Below are 15340 nucleotides of genomic sequence, written 5' to 3'. Positions count from 1 at the left end.
TTGTGGGACAGTATCTGTTAATTAAGCTATTTGAAATCAGTTTTTAATTTTCAACTCAAATTTTCAGAAGTCCATTGAAAAAACAGGTATTAAATATTAAGCTATGAGTAGCACACACCTTCCACAGTGTTTGTGAGGATGCTAGCAATACTCATGGCTCTTTCCCTTAAAGCTGGATCTTCCAGGAAGTCCATAGAAACGTGGAAAGAGCTTGATATTCTCTTCCTCATTTCTGTTTCTGTAGTGGTACCCTATACAGAGAACAGTAATAGGTGAAACCATGCTGGAGTAATAAGATAAGCAAATACTATATAGAACCCTGTTATTAATGTCTTAGCTTGGATGCGTGCTTCGTGCACTTCAACTTTTATCATGTCAGACTTTTATTACTTTTTAGTATCTTTTAAATAATTTTTAAAAGATATGAGGCGATAGTTACCTACTGTTCAAGACTCAGAGAGAGTTTATTTACTTAAGTTTTGCATTTCTTTCCTTCAAGCTAGGAAAAATGATTTAAACAAATGGAAAAGGATTGAGTTCAAAATATTGCATAAAATTTTTGCAAACTGTAATTTTTTTCCTTGCTCCTGCTGACAGAATATTCTGGGTTTTGTAATAGTCTTTTCCCCTAGGCAAACTGGAACAAGTAAGAAAAGTCTGACTTCCTCATGCTTCCTCATGCCAGTATTTTTTTAGTAATGTGAGTAGACAACGTTGAACTAAGCAAGAAATTTTTTTGAGACATCTTCTCTTATCTTGTATATGGTAAGAGAATGGCAGCAATATGTGCTGCACATATGTTCACACAGACATTTGTATTTTTGGAAGTATGTATTGAAATGTGATCTTCCAATGAACTGTTTGTTATCTGCACTACAGAACTCCACCAGCAATGGATGGAAAATAAATAGGAATGAAAAATAACTGATAATAAAGAATTGACAACTTCCTTACATTTTTAACGGGGCTGATAAGGAAGAATGTTATCAAAATTAAGTAATAACGCTAATTTTGATAAGTGGTAATAGCAGCATCATATTGATTGCAGTTATATGCTAACATTTTTGTATACTATTTTCAATTGTATAGTAACTATGATTTTGCAGACCATAGCCAGATGGACCTTTAGATCAGCAAAAGTAAGGTATAGCACAGTAATACAGTAAAGCGTAGTGCTTTTATGAATGTGTAAGTAAGTTAGTATTTTATTACTTGGAAACTGCAAATTGCATTTTTTAGTTATGAGAATATTTGTAAGTAAATGCTTAGGTTGCCAACCTATCATCTTAGCTGTTTTATTTATTAAAGATTTTACAAGATGCAGGAGCATTCACAGCTTGACCAACCAGGAAGCATTGCCAAGGGTTCCATTCGGTAGAAAACACTGGCTGGTGCAGTAAGAAAAGGCCACGATGCCTAAGCTATTTAAAACTTTCTTACATTGTCATCAGTAGCTGGTTTATCTATTATCACCTCTGGCAGAAGCTGTCCAACAGGCGATGTAGGAACAGATGGTCCACCAACCAGGGAAACCACCCCATTGCAATCCACAGTGCTGTGCATCTTCCCATTCACTGGAAACACTGCCAGCATCCTGGATGACCTACTGGCCTGACTAATGTTACTGTTGCGCCGTTCACTCTGTCTGCGCGGCACAAAGAGAGAATCTCTTCGGCTATCATTGTCTTCAAAAGTGCTGTGCTCATCATCAGCAAAGTCATTTTCTGATCCTATATCCTTTGCTCTACCTCTGAAGCTGAAAAGGCTTGTTCTGCTGTTGCGCCTTGGAGAAAATAGGGAGCCTCGAATGCTCAGCAAAGACTGCAGGCAAACAAAATTTGTGATTATTAGCTGAAACCTTCAAACTTAGCAGTTGTTAGGATAGCATAGGGTATTTTTTTCTTATATGAGAGTAACCATTTTTCCCAGAAGCTAAATGCTGCTGTGAATTTTTTTTATGTATTTCAGTATATTTATATTTTGCAGATAGAAATACCACTGTTCATGGATTCTTAAGACAAAACCAATTTTGAGCACTCCTCTCTCCTAATGTCAGTTAGAGTTGCTGAGTAGAGTAGTTGCACAATACCCATCAAGCAAAAAAGGGAGTCTATATATGCACATTCTTTCATGTATGCAGCATCCTGCACATATTGAACCAACCTCCAAACATCATTGAAGCAGGAGGAAAATATGAGGCTATCATAATGGAAAAATACTGTAGAATTTTAATAAGTCTAGATAATATATAATCACTCTAACCCCCCCCGAATCAATCAGAGAATATTTTAATATGATTTTTAAACAATCCTATTACAAGAATAGAGATATGAGGTTACACTTAATTCTCTGTGGTTTTTTACAAGACAATCTAGCAGCTACAGCACTTTCCCTCAAGCACTAGCAACAATAATAAAGTTTAATGAAAATCTCAGTGTTTCCTTTCTTTAGGCAGTAGGGTCATATTACAGTACCAGAAAGATTAAAGTAGTTTTGTAACAGCCCATGATGTTTTAAATGTATGCTTCTAATAAAAATAACTATATGCAATACCTGATGTGGAGAAGAATACTTCTTTTCATATGTCAATCTATTGCCTTCAATAGATAATCGGAAACCTTTCCTTCTGATGCTGTCTTCTGATTCAGACTTGTGAAATTCATCTTCATCTTTTTCCTCTCCTCCAGACTGTTCTTTCTGTTTTCTTTTTTTCCTTCTATTTCTCCTCTCTTTTGCACTCTTTGAGCTCAATTTTGATGCCTCTGAGGAACTTTCTGAGAGCCCTTCTGCTTCTCCCCCAGCACTGGGCTCCCTGGACTCCGCAGATGCTGTTACTGCTGCTGCTGCCACTGCTGCTGCCTGCCGTTTTGCAGAATGAATTTGTGTCACTGAGCAAACCACGACATCATGTTTTTATTAAATTTACTTATACAGAATTGCTAGTCCAAACGCCTTGGATCTTAATACTTTCCATAGGATATCATCTCCCTAGTTTTCTTCTAATTTTTATTACTCAATTGACTCAAGATACTTGTTGGTCATAGCCTTCTTCCATCTTTCATGAGTAGTTTTTAAATGCAGAATTCTAACAGACTGTATTAATGACACTAGACTAAGAAAAACATAATGAATAATGTATACCTAGTTTTGACTATTCCTTCTTGATTATGGCTGGTTCGTTCACAGTACAATGTCTTTAGTGCAGAATAGAAAATCTCTGAGCTAGCTCTGTTGTTGAAAGCCCAACAGGGTGTTTTGTAACTCCAAATTCAGAAAGCAGAGGGTGAATATCTCTAGTAAAATTACTTCCATACACTTCTGCGTTACTACACCATAAATTATACCTGAGCTGCTTCTTGTTGCTTCTTCAGTTGTTCCAGCATCTGTTGAAATTCTGCCTCTTTCTGCTCTGCTTCTTCCATGGTTGCTTGATTCTGTTCTTCATAGGCCATGGCGACCACAGCCAAGATCAAGTTGATCAGGTAGAAAGAACCCAGAAAAATCACCAGAACAAAAAATATCATGTACGTTTTCCCAGCAGCACGCAATGTCTGGAAATAAGAATACATTCATAAGCAAGAATAGGTTAACAAAAGTTCTGTTTTTCATATTGTTAAAGTTAAGATAACATAAGAAAATTGGTTTTAGGCCTCTTGCATTATTGGTACAAATATATTTAGCCTATCTCGCATTAAAAAATTCTCACCAATTGATAAAGGTTTTCCCAGAAGTCTTGAGTCATCAACCGAAATAGTGACAAGAAAGCCCAGCTGAAGGTGTCAAAACTCGTGTAGCCATAATTGGGGTTTCTACCAGCTTTCACGCATGTATATCCTTCTGGGCACTGCCTGCAAAGACAAACTGGGTGTTACCTTATATAGTTATTTTAATATTATCACCTGGAATGTCCAGGAGAAAATTAGGACTAAAAAGTGAATTTTTGTTTAGTTAATCAGACTAGAAATAATAGCAGTTGTGATTTTTAATAGAAAATTATTTTAAAGGACACTAGAAAAATTAAGCAGGAAAGGCATATAAAAATTAGTGTCAAAAGTTTAATCTAAGCTTCTAAAACATAATATTCCAAATAATTTCTTTATTTATTTGTGTTGTAACATTAATGTCAATGTCAGTGTTTACTACTGTCTGAGCCTGTTAGTACTCACATGTGCAGCTGGAACTGCAGAATAACACGTGTTTTCCAGCTGCTATGTCTGCTACTTCTCATCCAGGCAGGAGCTACACTAATACCAAATTACCGATTCATTCATGCAAAGACTAAGCTCATCTAACCAATCCACTGAGCTCTGACCAGGAACCCAAATCCTCAGTCCAGTGTAAAATCCTAGTATTTCTTATGTGATAGAAAGTGGTCACTCAAAATATAGCCCACGGCCAACTGCACATCTAAAGAACATGGATCTAATTTGTACACGGTGCAATAATATGATGAAATTTGGTCTTACCCAGCATCAGAACTATTTCCGCAAAGCAGAGCATCGTTTTGCCCTTCCAGAAAATAAAAATGACCTGTTTAGAAAAGAATTTTTAAAAAATTATTAAATTCTGAATATGAAAGTTTTCTTACAGCTCTATGAAATAAATAGTCCTGCTCTAAAAGTGTTAAGGTGATTTCAGATGCTAGTATAAACAAGCAGTATTATTTTTTCAGCAGGACCATAACTTTAGAGTAAATGACAATATGATTGCAGTAAGTGCTATCACTCACAGCACTTTCTGTTAAAATGCCAAAATGTACTAAAAATCCTGTCAAATGCTGCTGGATGTAGATGAAATGTACGATTCTCCCTTCAGTTTGATCACTGAACTAAATCACACTTTGTGAAATTATATTGTACAGTTATTTATTATAATAATTAAATTGTATCTGAAAAAAATATACTGATAATTTATTTCAAACTTTCTGATCAGTATTGCCAAGGGTTCCAGTTTGCCACTTACAAACACTTGTGACAGTTATCTAATATGTGAGCTCTGCAAAAAACCACCCAGCTGCCAATGGCTCTGTTACAGGTGCATGCACACTGCAATTAGCCTGCTGTTTGGTATGAAGGACCTGGTATACACCTACATTTAACTCGGACAGAATTACTGCAACAGTCTCTGACTTGTGTAGGTAGGATTTTAGGAGTATATGATGAAATTATTGATCACCTTAGAAAAGAGAAATTGGGTAAGTTCCACCAAATCGCCCTGTAGCCAACCATCCCATATTCTGTATAGTAATCCTGTATTTAAAGGACATTTTTGATGGTTTGAACAACAAAGACATGGACCTGTCTATTCTTAGAAGAATAAAGAGATGATGCACAAAACGTTGTGCTTATTAAGATTCACTTTGACCGTATCCTTAAGTACTTTTTTTTTCCCCCCCTTCAAAGCAGATGCCTACAGTTGCTAAGCTCTTGATTTTGGAAGAATTATCACAGGAGGAGCTTCCTCCTGTAGTAACAATCTCCCATTTGGTCACAGGCTTAAGGATGCAATTTACACAGGGTCAGACCACGTAGCCCAGTATCCCATTTCCAACGGAAACCAAAAGCGTTGCCTCAGGATGTCTGTAAGGACAGGGCAGGGACACGATGATACTCCCCTAAGCACCTCCCCAGCTTCCAATACTTCTGAAGCACAGCAGCTTCGCAGTTAAGGTGGTACCTTTTTTGCTTCCTGAGAAGATTTAAACCCCCCATTGGATTTCTTTTTCGTTGAACTGGCCTGTTAGATGCCCTTAAAATGATCTTGTTTGAAATGCTACCAGTGCAGCTGAGTTTAAACTGGGCTGTGGCTGTGCCACCCAAGCAGGGTTACTACAGAAGCTAATGAATTCTGAGTCTGAGGAGGTGTCAAAAGCTACTGGCTCAGCACATTAATTTGCTGCAGGAGGGACATGGTACCCCGGCCAGCCCCATCTCTCCATCCTGTGAGCAAAATTCACCATTTGGAAAAGTTTGGTTTTAAGCTGTATGTAGACCTTGTTCTGATGTGAAGGACTCAATTTCAGTATCTAATGATACACCTGCGTCTCACAGGGTACAATCTTCTGTACCCTGCAAAGTGCACAACCCTGTGTGCGGCCGCTGTCATTCTGGGCTGGTATGTATTGCAGAACTGCGCTGTGCTGAAACACAGCTGTAAATAGTAAAGTTAGCTGACATGATGCTGACCACAGCTGACCCCTATGAGGCAAATCTTATTCTGCATTATGTCAGCTAATCATGATTAAAACATGCTGGAACGTAGCAGCTGGTTGGGAAGAATGCAAACCTGACTTGATATAGTTTACATGGAGCAGTCAGTCATGATCAGTACTGCATCAGCTGAGCTGAACCGCTAAAATAGGGTCTGTGTTCAAGTTCTGTGGTTCAGACAAGATGTGCTCTGTAAGCACACTGTACTTGCCAGCTCCACAGGGAAGAATAGCTACCCAGGCTTTCTCTCAGTGCACTGATACAACCGTGACAAATGCTCAAAATACTATCATGCAGGAAAATTTTTAGAACAACACAAGCTGAGCAGTATAAGCATGTGTCCCTAACTAAATGCAAAACTCTGAATTGTATTTTACCAAAGTAATGTGAAAAGTCCCTCACTTCATCAAAAGTATATGTTTCGCTCCCCTTTATTCGATTGGGAAATGGGAAAAAATTCCTGGTAGGTGAGCACTTTACTTCAAAGGAATTTACAGGTTTTTGGGTAAACCTAGGGTAATGACTGAGAATAATTGTTATTTCACAAAATAGATTGTGAGATGTTATTTCCCAGAAAAAAATTGCTTATGGCAAGCTTGCCGAGATAAACTTAAACTTATCTAGCATTAATTTTAATTAATTAATTAATTTTCTAAATGGTATTTCCAAAAATGAGCTCAGTGGCAAAATTAGGGCTTACATGCCTTTTTTGCATAGTATACACAACTATTGGCATAAAAACTTTTTTAATGCCTACAAAAGACAGTGCCATTGCACTGCTCTGAGCTCTAGGTAAGTCCCTTCTTATTGCCTTGTGATACAGCTGGTTTAAGAACCATTTCTGTATCCTGTCTGTCCACCTGCAAGAAGAGAGCAGGAAGCTGTGAGAAGATAGTTTTTCTCTTTGAAACTGCTGGTAAGCAAGGACAAGCTTATTAACTTCATAATAAGACTCGTAATTTCATTATAAATTTCATAATACATACAAAATCCTGTGTAAATATACCGAAGGGTCAAGTAGCCATTCAATAAAGTATTTTCTGCAACTAATACAATTCAGCTTTGTTTTTCAAGGGGCTTCAGGTCTTCTTTAAATCAAATGAAATCAGAGCTTGAGTTTATAGATTCTTGGTTAAAAAGCCAGAAAACTGAGTTTGACCTTGAGGTCTAGGTCTTCATTAGGAGACTTTGCTTAGACTTCATTATACCCTGTAGCATGGGATCTCCATGAATCCACATGTTCAAGTAAAGTGGGTTTCACAAAAAGATTGCATCTTGATTTAAGAAATTCAGATGGAAATCCATTACAGTCATTGATCAGCTGTGTGATCACAGTTAGAAGCTGTCTTTCTTCTATTTGAAATTTGTCTGGCTTTGACTTGCAGCTATTGAACCTGTTATATCTTTGCCTGCTAGATCAAAGATATGTCTATGATGAAATTTCTGTTCCCCATGAGGTTTTTCTCAACTGTGATCAAATCACCCCTTAAACCTTCTCTTTGATATGCTAAGTAGGTTGAGCTCCTGGTCTATCTTGGTATAAAGCATGTTTTCCAACCCTTTAATCATTCTGCTTTTTTCTGAACATCCTCCAATTTTTCAACATTCTATCTAAATTGAACTTTATATAGGATTCCAGTAGCAACTGCAGTAGTGCTAAATACAGGGGTAATACTGCCTTCCTGGTCAATAATTTATTTATGCGAACAGGATACTATTTAGCTTTTTGGCTGCAGAGTTTTAGCCTTAATTTGTCAGAGTCCTAGCTGCTCCACAGTGCCTTAGGTGCCTTAGCCTCCCTATTGCTAAGGGCTTTCCAATTGCATTTCTACATCCTGCCTCCCAGTTGCAGCTCTGCAACCTTTCACGTAAGCTGCTGTGGCAGCGTTTTCCAGAGCCTCTGTGGCATTATTTTTCCTTTGTTCTCATGCTGTTTTTCATGTTGCTGTTATTCTCATGGCATTACACCTGCAAACCCATTATTGTTGCAGCAGGTACTCATGGGAAGCAATTGTCTCTGGTGAAAGATTCACCCCTCCTTCTCCCCCTTTTTCCTACTCCTTGTTGTAGCTTTTGGTTTATATTAGGTGACCTAATAATATGCATATACGAGCTTAAAAACCAACCAGCCATGCAGCACCCACCCTGATCCAAGTGCATTCCAATTAGTGCTAACAGGACTGTAAGCAGGAACAACCTGTAGGGAGTTTGAGGAGATGCTAATCAAAAATACACGGTTGCTATGGGAAAAGTATTATGGAGTGATCACTGCTGCACTGGAAAGGATACCCAGGGGAGGAGACTCACCTGGGGACCCCACCACTTCTCTTCGCAGCTGGCTACTGTGGTCCGTTTTCCCTTTCCCCTTCCCTTTTCTTTCTCTCTCTCCCTTTAGTTCTTACTTTTCTCTAAAAGTAACTTTCACTGTTAGAGATGATGTATGCCATCAACTACAGTCTTTATGCATGTGAACCTGTCTCAACATGAATTGTGCGGCATTGATTTTTAGGATAGGGAGCTTAGGTTTGTAACCTCACATTTAACTGTACTGAAATGCATTTCTTTATCTATTCTCAGTTTGCCAGGCTGCTCTGTGTCAGCAAAACTGGTTGGAAAATCATACTTCGAGAAATTATCAAAATGGAAAGATGCATCAAAACAACTTCTGAAGAGGTTTGTCCGAGATTGCTGCTATTCAAGGTTTTAATTAATCTAGATAATGAAAGAACACTTATCAGATTTGCAAATGATACTGATCTGATAAGGGTGGTGGTGAGTTTGAGGAAACAATTACAGTTTAAAAGATCCAGGACAGTTGGAGAGATGGTCTGAAAAAATAGGGTGCTGTTCAGGCTGGAACAATGAACTGTGCAAATACAAAGTGGGAACTCAATGAGGTAAAAGTCTGTAAAAGATTCAGGAGGCAGATAGACCACAAGCTGAACAGGATTTAACGATGTTACAATTGTAAGCAATGGCAAGTCCTAGCCTAAGATATATAAAACAGAAGTATAAGTTACTATGCTACCACATAATCCTTCTCTATTTAGTATGCCTCATGTGGAGGAGAAATGCCTAGATGGGTACTGCACTTTAAGAAGGATGTTTATGAACAAGAAAGGATCCAGATGAGAGATCAAGATCTGGAAAATAAATTGTAGGAGAAAAAGGTTGATCTGGGTTGCTTAGTGTACAAAAAGAAGACTGAAAGAGGAGAGAACAGGGCATGGCAACATAAGAATAGTCTCTAAATACCTCCGAGACAGTGATTAATGATAGGGAATAATTTGGTTTTGATGCCTGTGGTGAAGTTGATAAGGATAGTGAAGCACAAGAATGGATAGATGGCAAAAATACTGAGGACTCCATCACTAGAGTCCTCACTGAATGTCAGAAGTCTCTGACATCTGTCAGAAATGACATAGCAGTCTGTTGCTGATCTTGCTTTGGAGTATGGGAATGGAAAATGTTTAAGACTATTAAGTAATTTTAAGAACTCCTTTGGACCTCTTTCTGGCTCGGGGGAGATGTGAATTTGGCAGAGGGAACTGAGGAAAAGAGCTGTATCAAGTACAGAGACCATGTTACTTGTTCCCTCTTCCATGCTGGCCTTTGGAGCAGATCTATGAGAGAGAGAAAACACGTCTCCTGCTCCGTCTTAACTAAATGTATCATGCCTTCCCCTCCTTGTTTCTAAGAACTGGGTCAGCCACAAATCACTTCATTAAGAATTATGCTGACAATACTTACTTTCATCTTCAATATACCCCTTCCAGTCAAATGGAGTCACTGTTGAATTAACCAATGTACCATTTTCACCTATGGTGCTGTTTAGCTGGGAAGTAATATTTGTTTCCAGAGTAAAATTTTCTGGAGGCCACTGCAGGCATTTATTCCTCAAGTTGCCCATGAACAGCTGCAGCCCTATTAGTGCAAATACACTCAGACAAAACACAGTCAGGATCATAACGTCCGAGAGCTTCTTCACAGATTGAATTAGGGCTCCCACGATAGTCTTCAAGCCTGCAAATGCAAAGGAATTTTTATTCTGATGTTCAAAGCTTTTTTAAAGCATAAAAATGACAGTGTCTCCCAGTAAAGTTATAGATTTCATGCAGAAGCCCAAATAAATGATTGTAATGTCTGTGAAATAACATTTTTGTGAAGAGCTTTTTCACTTGTGAAAATGAATAAATAGCTGAAATTTATGTTCATTTGAAACCGTGAATGGAATGAGTTGCATATATTTCAAAACACTTGTTTTAATGCTAAAACAAGTGACTTCTTTTTTTATTCATGCTGTACATGAATCTCACATAAAAGTCTTCTTTCTTTTTATTTGTCAATACCTCTTGCCCCAAACCTTTGCTACTATCAGTTTTATAACATACTAGATTTAGAAGACAGTAGTAAAAAGCCTGTTCAACAATAAATAGGATTAAAATTTAATGCTATAAAACTGGAGATGGTTTGGAAAATCGTAGAATTTTAAGATAATAAATCCCCCATGCAATGCCCATGCTATTCTTTATTATCTTATTCCTTCATCTTCTTACTAAGTCAACATTTCAAACAGTTCTATTTTTTAGACACAAATATTCACAACAAACACCACATAACATCATGTAGGTAAGATACACATGGGTAAGAAAACTTCAGGGTTACTGATATTCGTTGAATGTGGAGAAGAAAGCTTGACATCATACGATGCAAACCACACACGCTGTGTACTGCAATGTCTCATGCAAGAATCTGTTAAACTCAAAGGCTGATTTCAAAAGGAAAGAGCTCATGTTAAAAAGCAATGAATCAGAGATTTCAGTGAATTCTAATATCTTCCGATTCCTGCTTTTTTGTGGAAAGAAATAAGATGTTTAAAAAATATGAATTCTGTTTCAGTGAATTAAAGTCAGCCTCAGTGTTTAACCTAGCTCTCACCTGGAATGACTGATATTGTTTTCAAAGCTCGGAGAACTCTGAATGTTCTCAGCGCTGAGACATTGCCCAGGTCCACAAACTCTGTCACATATCTGTAATAGGGGAGTTCACACACAAACACAATGACAGGATAAAAAGGAACAGTTGGGAGGTACAAGGGGCCTAACACCTTACACCAGTTACTTCTTACCTGGGATTACAGAAATAGTTTTCAAAGCTCTCAATACTCTGAAAGTTCGAAGAGCTGAAACATTGCCTAGGTTTACAAATTCTGTTACATACCTGTAGGATTAAATCACAGTTATTCAGAATTTAGGCAAAGTTTATGCTACTTACTTGGGTCTTTCATCAAGACCGCTTTGGCGTTTTTAGCAAAAAATTAAATAGCAACAGTCAGAGGTTTACCTTTCACTGCAGTTTGCCTTGCATTAATATGCTTTCAGAGCCTTCAGTTAAATTAAATGTCTCTGAAGTGAATCGCAGTGATTTAACTTTGAAAGCCTAAAATTTATCTAGACTAGATTGGTGAGTTTGGAGAATGAAGTCAAAGGGATGCTCCTTTTCTGCTCAGAGAAAAAAAATGCAGGACATGAAATTAGCCTCTCTAATACTAGCTGTACTAATGGCTTCTGCAGTATTGTGTTTATATCAAAATATGCATCATATTAGAACATGAAAATTTTTTTAGACAAAAGTGAATCCATACAAGAATTTCCATTTAACGAAATTGATATGTATCGATACTAATTTCATGCCCTTTTTTGCCCTTCACTTTCAAAGAAAAAGCAAAAAACAAAAACTTACGCAAAGGTAATGACAGTGAAATCAAGCCAGTTCCATGGATCTCGAAGAAAAGTAAAATCTTCTAAGCAAAAGCCCCTTGCAATGATTTTTATGAGTGACTCAAACGTGTAAATTCCAGTGAATGTATACCTGTAAAATATAGGAAAATTTAATCAACATAAGTAACAACATTTTACATTGGTATTCTGATAGAAACCTGATGGTTAAATGAAAGAGGTTTTTATTTCAAAACTGGAAAAGAAATACAGTAAATAAGCAATTTCTTCTAAAATACATTATATTCATCATGTATACTTGTGTATTTACATGCATTAGTTGTGACATGCTGTTGAAGTACAGCAGTCCTGATCTTGTACATAAATCAAAATAAATAAATCCATCAAATAAATGACATATATTAAAAATTTATTTGTGATACTCAGAATAAAAGTATGCAACACTAGATCTGCTACTATTAACCAAGAAAGTTGTGAGCACATGAGTTACTGGATACTGTCTGAATCACTAACATCTAAAACATCTAGTATTAACTCTAAAAAGGGACAAATGCAAGCATGCACTGAATTCTCACTTTAGGAATACTTTTGTTTATATGCTGTCCTTAACTGACGTGTACAAATAGATGGCCATGGTTCTGCTATTAATGCAGTGGCGTAAAGGAGGAGTAAAAACATTGGGTAGATGCTAAACCATGAAGATGAGAGAAAACTAGTGGAATCTCAGTAGAATACTATCTGTAAACAACTTTCATTTTTTCTACCCAATCATTCTACTAGAAGGAGATTTAAATAATTATTCAACATTTCTACATAGTTTAGCGAGGAAATAGTAGTAGTGTCTCATGATAGTTCCTGCCAGCACACGACTGCAGTTACTGGCATGCTGGCTCCTAGAGGAACAGTCAAAGATATCTTTAAATAACATATGCAACTTACTCTACATTCTTTGTCCAGTCCGGAGGGTTACTCATGGTCATAAATACACAGTTGGTCAAAATAGTGCACATGATAAGCATGCTGAATAATGTAGATATAGTTAAGGAAAACACAGTAGTAATTAATACAATATCACATCAGCCATATATCTTAAGTACAGTAGAATATTGCCACTTACACAAACCTTTTAGACTTTGGTAAACATGGCACATGTATTTTGCTTAACCTGGTAGTTTTCACTTTAGTACATTAAACTTTAATATTAGTCTTGATTTGTTGATGTTCTGATGTTGATTTGTTGATGTCCTCCTGTTTTGTTTTCAGCTGGTACTGAAAGGCGAAGGAGACGGCTCTCACATGCCTGGGAGGTAACGTGAGCTGAGTAACAGCCAAAACCAAAATAACTTGCAGAAGAATACTGTTTCACTTAAGTACCTGACATGACTGAATAAGCGTTAATCTTTCACTTCTACAGTTTTGGTACTAAACTCAACAGTTGGCATATGCAAGGTAAAAAAAGTTTATCCTATTTACCATGAGTCAGAGCTGTAGAGAAAGCACACACCACCCCAGCACCCAGCACAGCCAGTCTGTCAAAAACACAAAACAAAACACAGAATGCTGTTTTTAATTGCTGAAGTGACTGTATTCCATGTTTCCCTCTCACTAGCTTAGCAGTACATGCCTTAGTCAGTGAAACAGAAATCCACAGAGAGCTCACAGATTAAGGTGAATAATTTTCCAATATTATTTTTGGGCTCTCTCAAAACATGTTAGCAGCAAAAGAAGCATCTCTTGTTCTACCAATGCTATAATTTGAAAATGGTTCAATAGTACCTTGTGGTCAATTGCTTGAAAAGCATGGAAAACTGGTGAAGATTAGAATGAAAATTAATTTTCATTTAGAGTTCCAGCAAGGAACAATTAGGTATCCTGGGACTATGAAACCCAGACTAACAGCTCAAAGGGGCTTGTGGTAGGGATGTGGGACAGTCCACTGGGGCTTCATTACAGCCAGTGCAACGTTCTTGGTTTACGAGATCACTGGCTCTACAAACGGTGCGGTCCTTCCCTTTTTGGGGCAATAAAGTAAACTCAATTAGTCAAACATTTGGAAATACTGAAGTAACAAAACTAGACCAAAACCTGACTCAAAATGGCCACATGATGGCAGCAAAAAATAACAACCGCTACACCTTTATGGCAAATGATTAACTCAACTCTAATTTTTCCTCTAGTCATCTCTCTAAACAATGTCTTCCTTAAAAAGAGTTGCATCGACATAACTGGCAAAGAAGCTAACTTATACTGAAGAAAGCCATTTACAGATAAACTTGTATATACAAGCCCAGGATTTTTAATTTTTTTTTTTTTTTTTAGATCAAGTAGGTAGCATTTTGTTGTTTCGGGTATATTTTTATGCCATGGACAAAAAAAACCCCAACCAACAAAAAACCAACCCTTCACTCTAGGTGAAGGAGGAATAAGAGAAATAACATTTCAGCCTAAACTTTGCAGAAAATTGGTGCAAACATTAAGATCATTGCTTACAGCTGCTGAACAATTCAAACTTCAGCATATCTTTTCAAGTAAACGTTCAAATCACAGGGAAGGATTTAGCTGCCTGATTCCCATAGATAGGTGGGTGACCTTTGTCTAAATGCCTGACCAAGCAGTGAATAGTGATATCTTTCATCAAGTGACTTAACTCATTTTGAAGATCATGTTGTCATACAAGCTCTGTACAGTAAAAATCATTGTTCAGTGACTTAGAATAAATGGTTAGAATGCCTTACAATGCTTGTCCCCACAGTCCACAGACAGCTCTAAAGAGTCTGACTTAATATAACTGGGAAATTCCTTTAAATAAAGAGAATCCATTTTGGTAGTTGAAAAACTTGGGAGATGCCTGGCTGCAGCTTCAGTAATCTCATAAAACAGTTAAAGAAGTGGCATATCCTCTTAGGAGAGCTGAGGTTTTATCCCTATGCAGTGTATTATGTGTTTACAGCTAGGTATCATTCATAACAAAGGCCACAGGTAGATCCTTGCACATTGCTCACTCTGTACAGAGCTCGCCACATCTGTGAGCTGCATGGCCAAAGTGCTGTTCACTCTCAAAGGGAGCAGATGCTCAATAAGGGCTAACATACTTTGAAGTCTAAACTCTGGCCGTGCTTTCCTTTATGGGAATCTCAAACATAACTGACACATTCAATGTCTGTGCCTCTTTTCCTTCTTCTTCCACCTTTTGAGTGTTTGATTTGGTCCCGGATGACTGGAGGCTTGCCAATGTGACGCCCATCCACAAGAAGGGCCGGAAGGAGGATCCGGGGAACTACAGGCCTGTCAGCCTGACCTCGGTGCCGGGGAAGATTATGGAACGGTTCATCTTGAGGGCGCTCACAAGGCATGAGCGGGACAACCAGGGGATCCGGCCTAGCCAGCACGGAT

General features: G+C 37.7%; 1 protein-coding gene across 1 annotated transcript in view; it reads right to left on the bottom strand.

Annotated features, from left to right (window-relative positions):
- SCN1A (sodium voltage-gated channel alpha subunit 1) overlaps window positions 1–15340 on the bottom strand; it is a 71682-nt gene that overhangs the window by 44226 nt on the left and 12116 nt on the right. The window contains exons 3-12 of the mRNA XM_019470948.1: window positions 12887–12976; window positions 11952–12080; window positions 11148–11239; window positions 9960–10232; window positions 4467–4530; window positions 3707–3848; window positions 3345–3551; window positions 2554–2859; window positions 1441–1821; window positions 119–251 (exon numbers count right to left, since the gene is read on the bottom strand). Coding sequence (XP_019326493.1) covers window positions 119–251; window positions 1441–1821; window positions 2554–2859; window positions 3345–3551; window positions 3707–3848; window positions 4467–4530; window positions 9960–10232; window positions 11148–11239; window positions 11952–12080; window positions 12887–12976 — 1817 coding nt within the window. The remainder of the gene's footprint in view (window positions 1–118; window positions 252–1440; window positions 1822–2553; window positions 2860–3344; window positions 3552–3706; window positions 3849–4466; window positions 4531–9959; window positions 10233–11147; window positions 11240–11951; window positions 12081–12886; window positions 12977–15340) is intronic.

Source organism: Aptenodytes forsteri, unplaced genomic scaffold (genome assembly GCF_000699145.1).
Source record: "Aptenodytes forsteri isolate BGI_AS27 unplaced genomic scaffold, ASM69914v1 Scaffold255, whole genome shotgun sequence".
Taxonomy (NCBI): Eukaryota; Metazoa; Chordata; class Aves; order Sphenisciformes; family Spheniscidae; genus Aptenodytes; species Aptenodytes forsteri.
The sequence above is the reverse complement of the archived record's forward strand: the minus strand, read 5'-3'. Positions and strand labels throughout refer to the sequence as shown.